The sequence below is a fragment of the Hemicordylus capensis genome, chromosome 4 (assembly GCF_027244095.1).
Source record: "Hemicordylus capensis ecotype Gifberg chromosome 4, rHemCap1.1.pri, whole genome shotgun sequence".
Lineage (NCBI taxonomy): Eukaryota > Metazoa > Chordata > Lepidosauria > Squamata > Cordylidae > Hemicordylus > Hemicordylus capensis.
Window position 1 is genome coordinate 5,630,380 of NC_069660.1, and position 13,320 is coordinate 5,643,699.

The 13,320-nt window shown below is 49.8% G+C and overlaps 1 protein-coding gene across 1 annotated transcript in view; it reads left to right on the forward strand.

Moving 5' to 3' along the window:
• Positions 1-13,058, forward strand: part of FKBP1A (FKBP prolyl isomerase 1A) — a 29,752-nt gene extending 16,694 nt beyond the window's left edge. The window contains exons 3-5 of the mRNA XM_053248384.1: positions 9,565-9,677; positions 11,286-11,450; positions 11,887-13,058. Of these exons, the coding sequence (XP_053104359.1) occupies positions 9,565-9,677; positions 11,286-11,414 (242 nt within the window). The 3' untranslated portion in view covers positions 11,415-11,450; positions 11,887-13,058. The remainder of the gene's footprint in view (positions 1-9,564; positions 9,678-11,285; positions 11,451-11,886) is intronic.
• The last annotated feature ends 262 nt before the right edge of the window (positions 13,059-13,320 follow it).

Genomic DNA, 13,320 nt, shown 5'->3' on the forward strand with positions numbered 1-13,320 from the left:
CAAAACAGGTAAAGGTCTGCCTGCAAAGCATCATTTTTAGCTTCTGAATACGAGGCAGTCAACTGACCGGCAAGTCGCTTTTGTCATCTCCCCACCCCCCCCCACCCCACAATGGCCTTTAAGCTCTTGCGTGCATCTGTGCAGGAGTAAAACTCTGTACAAAGCCCAGTTAGCAATTAGGTTCATCAGCTAGGGTGGCTTCTGGATAGCTGCCTCCACCAGGAGCTTACAGGTGCATTGTAATCACCCTGAGGTAAATGTGAGCTTTGTCTAAAGAGGCAAGACCTGCTGCAAGGTCCGTGAGAATCCTCTCTGTCCTGATCAGAGATTTGGCACCCCTTGTTGTTGCTCTGGGCATCAGGCCCTTTTCAACGAAAGCCAAGCAGTGTCCCCTCTAACAGGGATTCCCATATGTTGACTACAACTCCCAGAATTCCCAGCTGCAATAGCCTTTGCTGGGGGATTATGGGAGTTGTAGTCAACATCTGGGAATCTCTGTTAGAGGGAACACTGGAGTCAAGCTATTTAGGCAGGATCTTGCATAAAACTTGAGTGCGAAACTTTATTCCCTTTAGACAAAGCTCTTACAAAGAAGCATGGTGCCAGAGAGGGAGCCAAAAACATAGCATATGAAACACAGAATGACTTGTGCTCGTGCATGACTTGGCGACTTGGCTTGAGTGGAATTGTGTGATGGGATTTGAAACTTATGAGTTCCAGGATGTCCAGAGTATGTCAAAACTCCAAATGACACTGGTTGTTAAATCTTCCATGGCCTGAAGCATCTTTAGCCAGCTCATGCTTCTCCTATGCAGGCATTGAGTGAATTCAGAGTGTCTGCCTCTTTTTAAGCCAACAGCTTTCCTACCTTGGGAGCCAGAGATTGGACGCCTCCTGAGTTAACTGGAGCTGGGCAAATCATAACTGACGTGCACACCATCACTGCACTCCACCAGTAGCAAAATCCATTCTGGCTTTAAACTGAGAACCTGTTGGGTGGAGGCAGACTAGACGTGTGCACCAGCTTGCTCCCTGCTGACTTCCAAAATGGGATATGGCACTCCTGAAATCAAGCTGATAAAGCGTACGGGGATCTAGGAACACACCGACATAGAACAAAAAAGATCCCTGATTGTGGGAAATATATGCAGTCAGTCTATAACAAGACAAAACCATGAGAAATGATATTAGAGAAACAATTGTATAACCTGGGAGAAATAATAAAGTCCATGATGAAGAGGTTGGTAGAATACATGAGTAAGGTCCACACAACGGTGACCTCCGTTTCAAAATACCTTTTTCTAGTGGAAGTTTGTCCTGGTGAAATACTGGTCCACATACTTCAGTGTCCAAAGTTTCTGAGAGAGATAAAACTGGTTTATAGAAGCTTCGGTCATATTTAGAAGAGTATGCCTCCCCAACATACCCCCACTGAAGATACCTTATAACAAACAACAAGAAGGTTTATACAAAATTCACAATGTATGAAACCAATGTTCTCTCTAATTTTTTCCATCTGTGTGTGGAATGAGTTTTGTTCTAGGCGGCCGTATCCAGGCAGTGTGTGTGCACATATGCATTCAGAGTGGGACCTTCCTGATTCAACCTTAGCTGGATCTAAAATTAACTGAGCGGACGTCAGAAAATGTGTGAGCGTGCGCACGCCTTAGAGGGAACAGTGTATGAAACTGTGTTGCATGAAGATGTAGTGAAAACATCCCATTCTAACATCCCCCAAAGTAAAAAGGTACCTGTGGTGAGCTGTACCCTGCGCTCCACTCTGAGTCACTACTCATGAGTAGGGTCTGTTCCCAAAACTGGCGGGGTTAATAATTATATGGCCAGTTTTGTAGTGTTCTTCTCTCTTCCTCCCTTTTCAGAGCTTTTGCTGCCACCACTAAGCTTTTCTTGCTCAAGTTTGGGTCCTGACAGCCTCTTGGTAGTATAGCTGAGGGCTGTGTGGGGAGAAGTATAACTCACAGGGCACTGAGTAAAATAAAACAAAGTTAAGTTTATGTGCATTAACTTAGAGGTTTCTCTCTGCCCAAAGCAGGGCTATACTTTGGGATTGTTTTTAATGAAAGGCGGTATATAAATTTAACAATAAATAACAATAAATACAAGCATAATGGTTAATATCACTCTGTACCACTTAGTCCTTTAACAGAAGCTAGGCTTATATAGCTATAGCTATAAAAATGTAAAATAAATGTTACTGAAGTTCCTGTGTTGGATATAGCAAGTTCCCTGACTCTTAGCCCTTTTACTGGAAACAGCCACCCTGGTTGAAGATCAGTGTATGTACCATACACACCCAGCATTCGTCCATAAGAGTCCGTAAGAGTCACACTTGCTAATTAGAGGTGTTTCCCTGGTGTATGTACCCCTCACTACCCACCTCCCAATATCCAACCCACTAGAGATCCTTTCCCTAGCTGTCTTGGTCATTGGCTCCTTCAAGCCCTAACTACAACTAACTCTTCCTCCGCTAACAATTAGACAGTTTATTTTATTTTTTATTTTTATTTATTTTTTACATTTTATATCCCGCTCTTCCTCCAAGGAGCCCAGAGCAGTGTACTACATACTTGGGTTTCTCTTCACAACAACCCTGTGAAGTAGGTTAGGCTGGGAGAGAAGTGGCTGGCCCAGAGCCACCCAGCAAGTCTCCTGGCTGAATGGGGACTTGAACTCCGGTCTCCCCGGTCCTAGTCCAGCATTCTCACCACTACACCATGCTGGCTCTCCAGGGTGACATTTTAACTGTCACCCTCCGCTCATTCTGAAAACCCTCCCTCAGAAATCCCAACTGGAGGGTGGTTCCTTGGACTTCAAAAGATGATTGACAGCACTGCTGCTAACCACCACGGTACCTACACAACACCCGGTAATAATTAACTCCGAACTAAGACAAGAACACCTTTTCATATGGACTATGTTATAATAAACCAAGCCCAACACTTGTATGATACCCTTCTGTATCTTACCAACCCTTCTAGAATGTTCTCTCACACGAGCAAATTCTCATCAGATAGAAAGATACTCATGAATCGACTTCCTAATGCACAGCTTTGGCACTCCTAAAATCAAGCCAGCCGGCCTCAAGCTGGTGAAACCTTGCAGTCGTGGTCGATAAGAGCCAGAAACGTTAGACCTTGCTATTTGTAAACATGGGATAATCCCATGTAGTGGGCTTTTGTGCCCGACAGAGGCAGACCCTCCAAGTATGCAGAGTTGTCGTCTTGCTGTTTCCTTTTCTAGGACCCAAAGCGTGTCCTTAGAGCTTCCTGGTATTCGTCCAAGCTCTTGGTCAGCTCTGTGCTTAGCGGCCAATCCCACTTAATCACACACTAATCATTCTTAATGGCCAAGAGAGACTGACTTAAAGTGCCTGTGAGTTGAATGGTATACCTAAAGACTTGGCCAGGACTGCTGTTCACCTTTTCTCGGGTGCTAGAAATGGTGCATAGCAGGTCTTTCAACTGATTGCATGCATTGTGTGTAGAGTAGTGAGGTTTTATTTTGACTTTGAAGCTTGTATCCATATTGACCATTGTACATCACTTTCCAGTGTTCAAAGGAATTCTCTTAGATGATCTTAGTGATTCTTGCAACCACTTCACAAGGACATTTTTTGTGGCAGTTGAGGCTGAGAAGTCCTGTGGTTTGGTCTGTCCAGGCAGCACTGTGGACTTCTGGCTTAGAGCTCGGTCTTTGCTGTCTCTCGAGTATCACTGCTTTCCTAACACTGTATATAGTGTTGGCAGTGTGCTAGAGAGGCCATACAACAGGGGCTCCCCACCTTGGGTCCCCAGATGATGTCGGACCACAATTCCAACGGCCATTGTGGCAGGGGGTGATGAGAGTTGTAGTCCAACAAATTCTGAAGTCCCAAGGTTGGGGACCACTGCTGTATGGGATGTAATGCTTCTCCTGCTCGCCCAGTCAATGTTAAAAGGGCAAGACAGAAGCCGGAGTGGTGGAAGAAGCGGTAGAGGAGTTGGAGGGGCAGACAAAGTGAGGTTTGGGGAGATACCGTCTCCCCAACATTGCTTCTAAATGCCAGTCTCAGGGGAGCCACAGCCAGAGAGAGGGTGTGCCCTCAGCTCTTGCCTGTGGGCTTCTCCGAGGCATCTGGTGGGCTACGGCGTGGACCTAGATCCAGCAGGGCTGTTCTTCCGTTCTTACATGTGCTGTTGCAGTGTCAGCGCTGGGCTTGATGCTGCACATTTTGAAGTGACACTTTGAGCCATTGGGTTTAAAACATGTGGGCAGTCCTGTGCAACCTGCTTCCTTGAGCTTTTGCTTCAGATGCTGGAGAGCAAGTGGGGAAGGCTTGACTGCCTTTGTGCCCTGCTCTTGGACTTCCCAGGAAACCTGCTGCTGGGCTGGACAGGCTGATGATCAGATCCAGAAGGGCTGCTCTTGCCTTGTGCCAGCACGAGTGAATTGGGCCTCCTGAAAGGCTTGTTTCTCTGCTTTCTTCTGGCAAAGTGAAGGGTGAACGTGAGCCTGCCTGGCCTCCTGCTGCCCTCGGATTTATTCCTGCCCAGTGGCTGCTTGTGTAGCAGGAGGTCCTCAGGTCTGAGCAGGTAGTGCTGGAAAGAACAGAACGTCTCTAGCTCATGGAGGGCTAAGCACTGAGGCTCTCTAGGCAGCTGATGCATTTGCTTCGGAACTAGTGGCGTGTTATAGAGAGCGCTTGCACATTCTTAAACTGACTTATTAGAAGTGGCTGTTAGTTTCAGACTTCAGATTTGTCTGTGGCTCTGGGGGGTTTGATGAGGGTAGAGAGACTCTCACTTTCCTCTGTTCATCTGGGAACTCCAGGAACTGGGATGAATGTCCTTTAGACTGGGGATGGACAACCTTGCTATATTCTTGTGGATACTTAGTGCAGGATTTTAAAAAAGCAGGTAAGTGGGCAGTGGGGTGTGTGTGTGAATTTTGACTGAGAGGGTATGTTTTGGCGGGGTGGGTGGGTGAAGGTATAGTGGCCTACTTGCACTAAAGCAGAGTTGTCCTTCTAAATGTATTTGGGACTCGGGGGCTAGAGTTGCTCCATGGGTGTGTGTGTGTGCCATCCAGTTGCTGGTGCTTCTGCCACATGTTCCGTGGCCTTGAAGCAAGCCTCCTTCCCTTGGCACTGTGGTCTTGTTTGCCTGCCTTTAGTTCTTCACCACCACTCCTGGAATCTGCAGAGAGCCACAGCTGCTCACAGCCCTGCTTGGTGCTTCCGGCTTGGTTGCCACTCAGATACTCTGGATGCTGTGATCACACATCTCTGGGCTGGCTTTCCAAGGGCCAACCAGTATTGACCCTTCTGCATCCTCTGCCCCACTTCCTCCAGAGAGACAGATTCCAACCAGGTGGCTTTGCAGGTAGATCTTGGATTGGGGGCATGGATCAGCACAATGGAGGGCTGGGGAGAATGCAGGTGAACCACTTGATCTGAGGCGCCAGGAGCAGAGAGATGGGGCTCTTCACACCCTCATTGGTGAAGACCCTCACAGCGAGTGGGGAGAGCTGAAGCTGAAGGAGGCTGGGTACCTGCTGCCATAGGAGGTTGCCAGAGACCTTTGAGGGGGCGGGGCAAAACTGTGGCACCCCAAAGAGACTTAAGTCAAGAGATGCAGGCTGACGGAGGCCTGGGATGGAACCAGCCAATCTGTACACCAAGAAGCGAAGTGCGGAGCGAAGGGGATGAAGAAACCCTCAGAACTCCACTTGTTAATTAAGAAGTATTGTAAGCAGGCTTGAGCAACTCTGCTTAGTCAGAGGCATTCATGGGTCTCGGAGCCCCCCCCCCCAGTCCATGTGATGTGGAGTTGCTCCCTTGGGTGGAAGGAGGGCACGGCAGAGGGCTCACGACAAAGTGACTTCAATTAAGCTGCCATGAAATTGGTGGTGGGACTGAACTGGAGCTGGTAAGAAGGTTCATGACACAAGAGAGGTAGAGCGGCTGGATCTGCAGCCCAGTGGCAGACCATCCCCTTTGCATGCAGGAGGTCCCAGGTTCAGTTCCTGGCAGGATCTCCAGGTAGGGCTGGGGAAGATTTCCTGTCTGAAGCCCTGGAGAGCCATGGCCAGTCAGCATAGACCATACTGAGCTAGATAGCAAAGTGCTCTAACTCTGGTTAAGGCATAAGAAGCTGCCATCTACTGAGTCAGACCCTTGGTCTATCTAGCTCAGTATTGTCTGCACAGACTGGCAGCGGCTTCTCCAAGGTTGCAGGCAGGAGTCTCTCTCAGCCCTATCTGGAGATGCCAGGGAGGGAGCTTGGAACCTTCTGCTCTTCCCAGAGCGGCTCCATCCCCTGAGGGGAATCTCTTTCAGTGCTCACACTTCTAGTCTCCCATTGATATGCAACCAGGGCAGAGCCTGCTTAGCTATGGGAACAAGGCATGCTTGCTACCACAAGACCAACTCTCCTCTCCAGATATAGGGAGGCAGCTTCCTATGTCTAAGTATATGATTTCCTGGACTGAGCAAGCGATTGGGCTAAAAGACCTCCAAGATCCCATTTAACTTTGAAATGCTATGATGAGTAGCAGGGTGTTAGGAGGCACTTTCGTAAGAAAGCCTCTGGGAACCAACTCCCATTATAGAATATGACCTGTTTGGAAAGAGCTGCATAAAGAACTTTAATGTATTTTGTGTTTGTCTGGATCTTCTTGAAAAGAGGCTTTTTAAGAGAGTCATTTTTTCAGGGTCTTTGCCTTGGTGGTTGCTCTTAACTCTGCTCCTTCGCTCCCCTGAGGGTGGTGGTGTGTTCCGGTTTGGTGAACACAACAATTTCCTGTTACTGAGATGCTTTGCTTTGTGGCTTTAATAGCGACTTTGGTGGCCTGGAGCCCTTACCTTTCCCCCGAAAACTTCTCTGAGCACCATGATGAAGTGTAGCTTTACTCAGGTCACGTGTGGTCACTGTTGGGGAAAGTCCAGGATGGGCAAGACAACATTGGTTCTCTTTTTGCATTTTGCTTATGACCTGCCATGGGGAGACCAGGTTTGAGAACTGCCTCCTCCCTTGAGACTTTATTTTGGGGTATGCTTCTTCGTGAAATGCAGAATCCACAAGTCACACAGATCTCTTGCCTGTCTTCTGGAGGCAAATAGGGATTTCACATCTGTCGGAGGATTCCTGGACCGCCCCTCAAGCAGTGCCAGTGTTAAAACCCTGCTTTTTTTTGGACCAGGATTGGAAAGAGTGCTTGACGGGTGGAGCTTGGTGACTGCTTTGTGCATTTCCCCCTATAGTGTTCTTGGCACAGGAGGAGGTGAGGCCCTCATCCACTTGGGAGCAGAAGCTGGGGGTAGAGCTTCTGTAGAGCTGCATTTCTTCCTCTTGCTCCTCACAGGCGATACTTCCAGTTAGCAAAGAGGGGCCCTCACAAGGCTTCAGGGGCTACATCAAGCAGTGGGCATTCTAGAGAGAAGAGGGGGCTCTCTGTCCATATGCTTGACTGCTAAACCCAGAGGCTGACGCTAACCCTTGCCAACACAAAAAGTCTGCGTGGGTTCTGGAAGTGTGGATTTGCACTGGGTGACATGTATTTCCTGCACCTGCTGCTGACTTGGTTGCCTCTTGTGTGTTCTTACTGGTTAGCCCTGGGGACTTCCACTTGCTAGTGGGCAGGAGGCAAGAAATGTGTCTCGGCTGTGCTGGTGTGGCAAAAGGGGAAACGATGGGATTGACCCCGGCTGCTGACACGGTGGCTCCTCGGCACACACTCCCACTGACTAGAGTCGAGGCAGGCGCCTGGGTTTCTGCAGGAATTACTAGAGATGCCGTGGTTGAGGTGACCGCTTGAGCATAAAAACCTCAGGTGAAATGCACACGGAGCCATTGCCTCTGCAGCCCTAAAGAGCTTGGGAGCAGACTGCTCCAAAAATCATCTCCTCCTCCTTCTCCCACGGGAACCTGCTTGCTCACTCTGGTCTTGGGACGAGACTCTGCTCCACCCCTTTGTCGTCAGGTGTACAGTGAGCCTTCTTGACTGTGGATCAGACGGGCCTCTTCCCTCCTGCCTGCAACCTTGGAGAAGCCTCTGCCAGTCTATGTAGAGAGACAATACTGAGCTAGATGGACCTATGGTCTGACTCAGTATAGGGCAGCTCCCTATGTTCCATGGCCTTTCAAAGCCAGAATAAAAACATTTTTATTCTGGCAGGCCTGGGTCTGGCTGGCTCCAAACTCTCGCTGCTGGATATCCTGCTGGTGGTCGGCTGCCCTATTGTCCCTTGCTGCCTCACTGGCTCAGTTGCATGGTGCATGAACAGGCTTCTGCAAACCGTGCGTTCTCGCGCAGCCGCCCCCCTCCTTCATGCACAAGAGGAGAAGTGGGAGAGCTTCTCTTCTACCCGCACCTGAAGGTTCAGCTGAGCTTTTGCTTTTCTGGGTGGCGTATGAACACCCACAGTGCTTCTTAGCCTCGCTTATGCCAGACCAGTCCTTGCCTGATTCTGAGAAGCTCCTGGTCTCTGCTTTGCCAGGGAGGGAGAGCTCACAGCAACAGGAAGGGAGCTGATAGGTGCCCATGCAGTTCCCTATAATGAGGCTTCCTTTTACTTGGAAGTGAGGATTTAGGGGTCCAGTCAAAAGCTTCCTAGATCTTGAGGAGGGATCTGAAGGAAGGGAGAGAGAGGGGTGCTAGATAACCGTTGCCTGTACCCGGAGGTGGGCTCCCTGTTGGGTAGCCACAGTGGCATCCTGGTTAACTTTGTCATAGCTGAGGGTCATTGACCTCAAATGTGCTTGAGTTTGTTTTGTTGTGTTTTCATACCCCCCTATATAAAATCTCAGGGCAGTTTACACTTTAAACCATACAACTAACACCTAAAAATCATGTAAAAACAAATTGAAATTCCCATCAATAAAACTTTAAAACATCAGCCTGATAAAACAGGCGTGTTTTCAAAAGTTGTTTAAAAACAGCCAGAGGTGGGGAGGTTCTGACTTCATTTGGGAACTTGTTCCAGAGCCCTGGGGCAACCCTAGAGAAGGCCTGGTTTGGGGTCGCCAGCCACCAAATGAGCCGGTGGCGACTACAACCGAAGCACCCCCTGTATGATCTTAATAGGCGGCAGGGTTCATGAAGAAGGCGTGAGCGCTCTCTGAAGGCACTTTCGTTCCCTTGTCATAGGAACAGAGGAAGCTGCCATATACAGAGTCTGACCATTGGCCTATCTAGCTCAGTATTGTCTCCCCAGACTGGAAGCGGCTTCTCCAAGGTTGCAGGCAGGAGTCTCTCTCAGCCCTCTCTTGGAGATGCTGCCAGGGAGGGAACTTGTAACCTTCTGCTCTTCCCAAGGTGGCTCCATCCCATGAGGGGGAATATCTTCCAGTGCTCACACTTCTAGTATCCCCTTCAGATGCAACCAGGGCAGACCCTGCTTAGCTAAGGGGACAAGTCCTGCTTGCTACCACAATATCAGCTCTCCTCATTATGTCCCCAATTCTTAAGAGCTGTACGCATTCATTCTGCCAGCACAGCCATCCTGAAAAGTGGCTTGGATCTCCCTTTGCTTCCGGGTGACATGGGCTTGCTTTTCCTCTCCAGGTATGCTAGAAGATGGCAAGAAGTTTGACTCCTCCCGTGACAGGAACAAGCCATTCAAGTTTATGATGGGCAAGCAGGAGGTCATCCGTGGCTGGGAAGAAGGCTTTGCCCAGGTATGTTGGCTTGGGTGGGAGGAACACCAGAAGCAACCTGTCGTTCTCCCATTGTTGCTGAACTACAACTCCCATCGTCCCCAGCCCAATCAATTGTGTGCTCAGTGAAGGTCAGAGTGGTGGGCGCCTCCCGCCTTGCAAGGTTTGTGGTTCAGCGGGCAGGCTGGTAACTGGAAGGGGTGGCCAAGAGTCTCTTCACTAGCTGGGCTTGTCTGCACAATCCAGAGGTGGGGGCTGGGGAGTTGCCTCAGTAGTTCCGAGAGAACTTCTCCTTTTTGCACACATGAGGAATTCAGGGAGCATCTGCCTCGCCCTCTTGAGACACTTTGGGTGGATTCACACAGCTTGTTCACCTCTTAGTAAAACTGTGTTTGGGCTGCGGACGAGAAACACCGTGGGATAGGGCACTGCCTGTATCTCTGGCTATGATGGGCTAGGAAGAGTTTGCAGCTGGGCCTGGCAGGAAAGACTAAGCCACACTTTCCCTGTCTCAGCCCAGCTGTCCAGGAGTGCCTCCCCTGTTGAATGTGCTTGTGTGCTCATGGTTTCATTAGTACAGGAGCCAGCTGGGGTGGGTTGGTGCCAGCTGGAGAACGGATGCTGCTTGTGACTCGGGACGAGGTCCGCACCCCTTGAGAGGGAAGATTGCATGCCAAGACTGTCAGCTGCCCGTGTGGTCTTACACTTTGGTCATCCTGCCCACTGGGCCTGCAGTGGCCAAGTTTGCAATGATGTTTCAAAAACCCCAACTACTATAAAAAAGATAGCAGTGATGTCAGCGGAATGGAAATGAAAATTGGCAGGTTTGCACTCCAAAGATTATTCCTTGGAGAGAGTGCAACAATTTGTTCATTGTTACCCTAGTCCTTCCCTCTGTGCAAAAACGACTGCAACGTTATCCTAATTGTTTGGGAGTAGAGATAAAGAAGGGGTGATAACATTGTGGCACTTGCAACTTCATGTTATCAAGTATTTTCCATCTCTAGCGGGTAGACGTTGCCAGCCATCATTATGAGCGTTCGTCCCCTGAGATGGTAAAAAGTAAAGTGTGCTGTTGAGTCGGAGTCGACTCCTGGCACCCACAGCGCCCTGTGGCTGTCTTTGGTAGGATACAGGAGGGGTTTACCATGGCCTCCTCCTATGCAGTATGAGATGATGCCTTTCAGCATCTTGCTATATTGCTGCTGCCCGATAAAGGTGCTTGTCATAGTCTGGGAGGTTCTGATGCCCAAAAGGTTTGGGGCCTGGCTCAGGACTACATATGGGGTGTGTGGGATGAGGCACGGGGTGGGTGTCCTACATTTGGCCCTGGCAATTCTGCTCAAAATTTTTCTCCCCATGTGTATACCTCTAACACAGAGGTTCTCAAACTTAGGTCCCCAGATGTTGTTGGACTACAACTCCCATCATCCCCAGCCACAGTGAGCAAAGGCTATTATTGATGATGAGAGTTGCAGTCCAGCAACATCTGGGGACCCAAGTTTGAGAACCCCTGCTCTGTCTGAATGCTTTTCTCCCCGCCATGACTGCCTTCCCAGTGCAGAGGCTCTGGGCACTGGGCCTCTGACTCTGTAGGCGTGCCTGTGCTGTTTGCTCTTCCTTTTGTAGATGAGTGTCGGCCAGCGAGCCAAGATGATAATCTCGCCAGACTACGCCTACGGTGCCACTGGCCACCCGGGAATCATCCCACCCAACGCCACTCTAATTTTTGATGTGGAGCTTCTGAAGTTGGAATGACAAGAGGCACGTGTTCTCCCATCTCCCTGCTCTGGGGTAAGTGTCTGGCGGAAGACTCTTGCTCTGGGTCTTATCATTGAGGCTGCTCTTTGGGATTGTGTGGGAGGGAGACGGAGGGGCACCAACAGCGGCTCAATGCAAGCCATGCTGCTGCGAGGCCCATCCCCCCCCCTGCATAGAGCAGGGTGTGTCTCGAACCCGTGCCTCAGCCCGTTCCAGAGCTTGGCAAGATGCGTGATCTCTCGCCCTAAGAAAGTGCAGCAGGAGATGGGGAGCTTCCTGCCAGAGCTGAACTTGGCAGCCGGACAAGGTTGCCTTGGTGACTAATGGGGCTGACCCCTTGAGCCGATGGCTCAAGGTTGGCTCTTGGTATCTTGGCACTCCCTCCTACCCCTCTGGGCCCCGTGCAGTGAGTGCTTCCTTCCTGCTCTCCAGGGCAGACTCTCATGCAAGTTCTTCTCTGCCCCGACAGGTCTGGCACATGGAGAAATCCAGAAATCTTTGCTTCAAGATGAATGCACATGAATTTGTATGGAGCTTTCCCAGCTATCCACTACACTCTTGGTGTAACCATCCACCCTGTTTTGAATGTGTTGGGTCACTTGGCTCGGCTTCTGACTCTCCTTCCATGTTTTCCTCTGATTTTTGACATTTTTAAGCTACATGCTGTAAACTTCAGCTATCTATTTTTTGGTCAGGTTCTTTAATCTTATTTTTTGTTGGGTCTTTTTTTTTTTGGTGTAGACTTGATTTGTGACTAGTAAGTATACTGATTGGTTCACATTATATAGGAACAGTTGCTTGAACAAGGCAAACATTTTTTGTTTTTTTTGGAAGTATCTATTGTATTAAACCAATTTGCTGCTGCAAAGCCATACAAAGCAGTTTGAGGAGCTATTGAGGGCTGTATCACCCAGAAAGCTGCGTGGTCATTGGAGCTGATCTGGCCTGACGCTTGGGGCCTCCGGGGCCTCTCTCCCTCCCCCCCCCACTGCCCCCTTTGCTTCCGTCTTGGAAAAGGGGCAACTTTCACAACAACATAGCAGTAACCTTTTTATTCTGGGGCTGTCCGTGCCCCCCAGATCATGGACCCCTTCCCATCCCCCATCAGTACTGTGGTGTATTTTCTACTGGGTTTTTAGGATATTTTAAATCTGTAGCCATCTGAGTTCCACAACAGCTCAGTTCAAGAACTTGGTAGGTGCTGTCTTATGTGGGGCAAAGGGGAAGAATCCAGGCCACCTCCCCAGCCACCAGTACGGATCTAAGAGTGAAGGGGTTCTCAGACTTGTGTCCCCGGATGTGGCTGGACTACAGCTCCCAGCCTTCCCAGCCCCAGGGGCCAAAGGGCGTTGCGCTTGGGAATGACGGGAGGGGTTGTCCAGCCACTTCTGGGGACCCGCGTCTGAGAAGCCCGGCACGAGCGAGTTGTTTCCTGAGATCGGATGCTGGTCATCGCCGCTTGCAACAGCCTCCTTGTATAATGCACCAAACCTTCCAGGTGTGTGACACCAACCCCCCCACCCCACCCCCACCGTGTAGTGAATTTGGTAAGAGAATTGCCGCTGCCACTCCCTCCATCGCCACATAAACATAGAGTTTTATTATTGCAATAAAAGAACTGCTTTATGCTGGCTTTTCTCAGCCCTTGTGTCTTGTGATTCTTGCTTTCCTCTTGCTGCCCTGGTTTGCGTTTGGATGGGTGACTCCATGTGAGTCCCATTAGCTAGTCCCCTGAGGGGATGGGGCCATAGGTCAGTGGAAGGGCACCACCTTTGCATGCAGAAGATCCCAGGTTTACTACTCCCTGACAGCATCTCCAGGCAGTGCTGGAGGAGACCCCGCCTGAAATCTTGCTCCCAGTTGCCAGGTGGACCAAGCGTCTGATTCGGTATACAGCAGCTTC